The sequence below is a fragment of the Morone saxatilis genome, unplaced genomic scaffold (genome assembly GCF_004916995.1).
Source record: "Morone saxatilis isolate NCDOM2014 unplaced genomic scaffold, NCSU_SB_2.0 Contig11, whole genome shotgun sequence".
Taxonomy (NCBI): Eukaryota; Metazoa; Chordata; class Actinopteri; family Moronidae; genus Morone; species Morone saxatilis.
The window spans coordinates 30,669,582-30,675,920 of NW_023339663.1; the positions used below are offsets into that span (position 1 = coordinate 30,669,582).

The following is a 6,339-nucleotide window of genomic DNA, read 5'->3' on the forward strand; positions in this document are numbered from 1 at the left end:
AGGGGATCAATAAAGTATATCTTCTTCTTCTTCTTCTTCTTCTTCTTCTTCTTCTTCTTTCCATACTCCTGTACATACAAAGGCAATAAGGAGGGAGACACACTGTGCAAACTGAGTTCAGCCTGAAGAGCCTAATGGTCAACATACCTACAAAGTATTGAGAGTACAGTGTTAAATATAGGCCTCATTACGTTCAGTTAGTCAGCAGCAGACTGAATAATCTACACACAATCAAATGCAAATGTATTTAATCAGTTTATTTTATGATAACTTACGACAGTGTGAAAACAGTGTGGTAGTGATGAAGCAACAGAGAATTATCAGCTGATTATGGGGCTCCCCTCAGCTTTACGGAACTTTATAGTGAGTTTCAACTCTTGCTTGTTCTGAACAACTTTACTGTTTCACTGTTCACGCTCTCATAGGCCTTTTCTACCAAAAGGGACCTGGTTACATCCCTGTTCGTGCACACAGTTTTGAACCATTTGGAACATTTAAAACTAAATTGGTTTGGAACCTGAAAAGTTGGTGCCCAGCTGAAACCAAAAAATAGGATAAATAAGGTTTTCCTTGGGAACCAAAGTAGGTGTGTCATATTTTACAGGTTGTTGTGCATTGTGTAGTGCCCTCTGTTGATGGCGCATCATTCATTACAATGGTTCTTCTCAAAACTGGTGGAAATATGGGCTTAGGAGAAGGCAGCTGTTTTCAGTGCAAAGGCCCTAAAAAGCAACTGTGCACTACCTGCTCTGCAGCAAACAGCCGACAGACACATTGAGCTGGTGAACTTAGTGGAGCATTTAGCAACTAGAGACAGATATTTACCTCAGGAGTTGGCAGATATAGCAAATATTTGCCACTTTGAACATTGATCGCTGATCTAATGTGTCTTATTTACCTTCAGATCCTACAGATCACTATATACGTCGCCTACAGGCTTCCTTATTCTCACTGGTAAGTTTGTATTTACTTCTAATAATTTTAAAGTGAACATTTGTATATTCAACCTCAGTTTTATTCAGGAAATATAACAATACATTGGAGTCACAGGAATATATTAAAATCAACTCAAGTTCTACATTTGAAATGTAACCCATATTTACCTAGGTCATATTGATTATTGAAATACTAAGGGATATTGCTGAGACCGACAACATAAAAAAGCCCATATACAAAGAGAAATATAAGAGCAATTACACATCTTTGGATCAAATATATTTGATGAAATTAAAGTCAAACAAAAAGACACACTATTATTTATTACTTGTTGTTACTTATAACATTTTATGGCATACTTAGCGTGGATATGCACGTTTTTTAAATGCGGGTAAAAGAAATTGACTCCTTTCCCATTGCTAGTAGACCGTCATGGACAGGGTTAGTAAACAGTAGAAAGCAATATTTGTTACTTGCATTTGGCTGCGAGCAATGCCTCATTCGCTCAGCAATTTTGTTATGTTGTTGTTTATTTCGAGCTAGTCTCACACAGCCAGAACTTCCTCCACAGTGCTGTGTCAGTGACCTGTCTCCTTATTTCCTCTTTACCCTCCAATCAGGAGAATTTCTCTCACCTTTCAAATCATTGTTGCAGGATGTTCCCATAGAATGTAAAAAACAACAAATTATTTTGAATTTCAACATAGCATCAGAAAAGGGGCAACTATTAGCTTGTGTGTCATGTTTCCATCAGTGCTCATAGGAGCTGGAGCTGATCAATAGCCATAATTAGTCATTTGACTCATTTTGAGTTGGGGTTGGTCAATACGTTCCAATTTTCTAACCGGCCACCATCATCCCAGCAACCAGTGATTGCCGATATATCATGCCCAGAATGAGAGTCCTGGCCAGAGCCGCTGTACATCACCTCGGTACTGTATTTCCTTTATTCAAACTGGACGTAGTAAACCCTTAATTCATCGAGTTTGATAGATTTTGGCTCAGTATGCATACTATGCTGCTGAACGTCTGTTGCTGAGTATGCTTTTCAGAGGCTCTTCAGAGGCATATCATTTAAAAAAAAAAATTGACTCAGCCAAAGGTTCTCCTTTATTCATCCAATTGCCCAACCCATCCTGGAAAGACAGATGTTACTCTGAACACTCTAAACCTCACCTTTAACTGTGCACTTGCCCTTTTTTATTTGGATTCTCAAAATGCTTCTCAACTGTACACAGGAATGTACAGTATTTCATAGCGTCACTGTATACCTGTCTATAAAATGAGTAAGCTTTGTTAAATGGCTTGTGTGCATTTTACAACAGGGACCCATCCGCTCATGGCTTCTTGTCTCTGTGGGAGATGGTTCGTTTGATCAACATGCTGATTGTCTTCCGCTTCCTGCGCATCATCCCAGATATCAAGGTACACAGCAGGTGTATGCTTTCAACTTTAGAAATAAAAAAAATAAAATGATATCCAGTAAAACTCAGTTATTAAGAAAACAAATGAATGAGTTGACTTTTTAAAGGATCAGGGTGTAGGATTTGCCATCTAGGATTAGGGTTAGTTTTTTAAAATTGATTCAATAGTACACTTTTGGTTACAGATAAACCAGACAGACGTAGCCCAAATTTCCCTGACTCCATGACAACATTACACTGTTTAAATCACCTAAGGCAAAATGACATAAGAAAAAAAAAATAAGAAAAAAAATAAGAAATACAGATCCATGCAAAGTTGACACTGTTTACACTATAAGTACATTTTGACAAAGGCTCAGAACACCCAGCACGCATAAATGACTCTGTCCTCTGACCATTCATATACAGATATTTGCTGAATATTAAAATAAAAACTTTAAGAACAAGTACAGTAGCACTCACATTTCAACTGGCGTCTTTTCTGAGTAAACAAACTTATTACAACAATAACAGTATATTGCATGCCTAGCCAAACATTTAGTGACTATCCACACAGCAGCATTGGTCTGGCCCAGTGACAGCCCCCTCTGTGTGTGCAATGAATTATGGTCAACAGGTGGTCCAGATCTGACAGCCACTTATGGCCCATGACATAGCCATATCTTAGTCAACTGTTTCCGACTCTCCTCCCTTGTCAAAAATAGTTAAATGAGGAAATTCAGCCAGTAAAAACTAGGCCTGAACACTGAAACCATTGACAAAAATAAATGAATAAAAGCAAAAGTGGGACTGACACTGGGATATACAGTAAAACACTACATATGTCTTTCCTCACAACACAAATCTGCATTTAAAGATGCTTAATAATCACTAACCAAGCGCACCCTTCCAATCTGGCCGTCTATTTAAACTGCACAACTGAACTGTGATAAATACAAATGCAGATCCCACCGTTCTGGTTGCATAAAAACCTTTTTACTCAGATTTTATGCATATGGTGGTGGTTTTCCTAAAATTAGATTTAAAAAAAAATCTCAATATACTGCCTTATATATTGAACCGTAAGCCCTGTATCATGATATGTATCGACAGATTCTTGCCAATACACAGCTTTAATCATAAATACATTCCTCTGTCTCTGTCCCCTTTTAACATTCCATATGTATTCATCTTGTTCTCCAGCTCATGGCTTTGGTTGCAAGTACCCTGTTGGACCTGGTGAAAAACCTCAGAGCCTTTGCAGGGATACTGGTGGTAAGTGACACCAGCTCTACCACGTACACTTACTGTTTGCTATAAAAATAGTAACTTTTCGGTCAGTCCCATCATCTACACATTTTCTAAACATTCATTTGAGATAAAGCTCATAAATTTTAAATGGCCTCGACGTACCAGTGATGTGCAGAGCTGTTTACATGTAATGGGATCAAGCCTATGTAGCAACTGATTGATGTCTTTTTTGTGCTCTCTGTGCAGGTGGTGTACTATGTGTTTGCTGTGTTTGGGATCTGGCTGTTTGAGGGAGCCATTAAACCTCCTCCAGAGATGAGGTATGGAGGAAGCGCACATGAAACACTCAGAACACAACAAGGACCATGACATAAAGCTCTTTCACACCTTATTGTTGGCAAAAAAAAAGCAGGAACAGAGCAGTTTGTTTCTCACACATTATAGTAACAGCAGCTTCTGACTACACAAAAATGTATATTTTTGCAAGCAACTTGATCTAAATACTGGAGGTCTTTTTTAGGTGCTAGACAGTCAAATTGTGTTTGTCCTTATTTACTAAAGGACCACACATGAGATTTCACACAGGTGACGAGACCAAAATACAAAACTACTACAAAATATAGAAAATATATAACAATATAGAGAATGCAAATTAATACAAATATCTGCTGCACCTGACTTATCACTGTATGAAATTTACCATCCCAGAACAATAAGTGTGAAATCTGCAACACTGCTTTATCAGATGCATACACACACACTCAGAGAGAGTTCAACAGTGTGAGGCTGTCAGAGAGAGAAACCGTGAGACGTTGTTCAGACAATAAAAACACTTTTGTGACAGCTGTTGAGAATATTGCAGCAAATTAAAAAAACATAATGAACTTACTTTACTGTGACTTTTAATGACTCACAGCAATATTACTATAAACCTCCCATAATGATTTTTTATTCCGTTACTGATCTTGTGTGCCTTCAACCAACACTCCAGGTTCAGCAGCATTGTGCTCACACTACAGATATGTGTAACAGTCTGTGGGGTTCCAAATTATGCACCTCTGGTGGTAGTTGGCAGCAAGCTCAGGAAATATTCCCATCAGTCCACTCACAGTTGAGCCTTCCTAAGCCCCGCCCCTTTTTGCTATGTGCTCCAATAACAGTTGAGCAAGCCTCGTCAGAACCTCAGTCAACTTTCTCCTTTCCTGTACTTGGATATGCTATGTGCTAGGCTAATCTATGTTGAAAAGACAATCACTGGTTCATTGACTCATCTCTGACTGTGTGTGTTGTTATTATTGTTTGTGCATCCCAGTGTCCTCTCCAATACCACCATGGAAAACATCACCTCTAACTTCAGCATGGAGTGTGGCACCTATGAACAGCTGGGCTACTGGCCAAATAACTTTGATGACTTTGCTGTGAGTAACAGTCCCAACTTCACTCTAGTGTTTTGTATTATCATTCACAGTGAAAGAAGCTAACCTGGGGTTGAATTACATGGTTTTGATTAAAATATGTTTGTTTTGTTTTATTCCTTATTCTAACGCAGTTTTTAAAACCTGTTAGACATTTGATGATGATGAGTTATCACTGTCAGCGATGGTTCACAGCTACTTTTGTGGTGTTTAGTGCCTGTGTGAATGACAAAATTAGCCCCAGCAACATTGAAATGAAATATTTTTGTACTGCTGAAGATAGACTGAGATACACTCAGAATGAAAGTGCAGAAGAGTAAAAAAAAGGTGTCTTTCCCTCCCTTCCTCTCAGGCAGCCATCATTTTGCTGTATGATGTCATGATAGTCAACAACTGGCAGGCCTTCATGGATGCATACAGCAGATACACCACAGAGTAAGAAAAAATACATTCTACATGCACAGCGGCTAATGCTGCTGATGATGATGTTGATGTTGATGAAGATGGTTTATTTTTCCCAGCTGGTCCAAGATCTACTTTGTGTGTTGGTGGCTCACCTCCTCTGTCATGTGGGTCAACTTGTTTGTGGCGCTCATCTTAGAGGTCAGTTCACTCATTCATTTATAACAGGGCTTGACTTCCAGTCACTGTTTCAATTATGTTCTACATCTGTGCACATTAAAGGTCCAGTGTGTAACATTTAGGAGGATCTATTGTCAGAAATGGAATACAATATTCATAGGTATGTTTTGATTTATGTATAATCGCCTGAAAATAATAATCATTTTGTTTACAGTACCGTAGAATGAGCTGTTTTTATCTACAGAGGGAGCAGGTCCTCTACTACGCAGGCCACCATGTTGAACTTCCATGTTTCTACAGTAGCCCAGGCCTTTTGTTTTTTAGGTGCATTTTCCATAAGAGACACTTCACAGTTCATTATTACTTACTACTTGAAGTTACTACTTCATCATTACTTGCAACAACTGGATCAAGTAGATTGCAGCAAACCTGAAACTGTCCTGTGAAAAGAAAAGTTCCAAAAGCCTGAAATATGCCAACAGAGACCAAAGTGTAACCTTATTGTGATGTCACCCATTGGTTTGTGGAGTACTGTTTTGAAGTTTTTTGATCAAGGTTTTTTTATTAGAATTTAGAACAGTAAACAGCGCCCCAGAGGGGCTTAACAGACAAAAAATAAACATACAAACAAACATAATAACACTAAAAGAACAAATACAACAACCTCCAACCCCTCCACCCCCAACCCAGTACCAGCCAGAGGGCATACACATTTTACAGCCAGACCACATAACAGAGGTTATCTCAGGACA

The 6,339-nt window shown here is 38.6% G+C and overlaps 1 protein-coding gene across 1 annotated transcript in view; it reads left to right on the forward strand.

Moving 5' to 3' along the window:
* The window catches only part of tpcn2 (two pore segment channel 2), an 8,295-nt gene extending 1,962 nt beyond the window's left edge, over nt 1-6,333 (forward strand). The window contains exons 3-9 of the mRNA XM_035652133.1: nt 905-954; nt 2,262-2,361; nt 3,543-3,614; nt 3,837-3,910; nt 4,903-5,008; nt 5,358-5,440; nt 5,527-6,333. Of these exons, the coding sequence (XP_035508026.1) occupies nt 905-954; nt 2,262-2,361; nt 3,543-3,614; nt 3,837-3,910; nt 4,903-5,008; nt 5,358-5,440; nt 5,527-5,632 (591 nt within the window). The 3' untranslated portion in view covers nt 5,633-6,333. The remainder of the gene's footprint in view (nt 1-904; nt 955-2,261; nt 2,362-3,542; nt 3,615-3,836; nt 3,911-4,902; nt 5,009-5,357; nt 5,441-5,526) is intronic.
* The last annotated feature ends 6 nt before the right edge of the window (nt 6,334-6,339 follow it).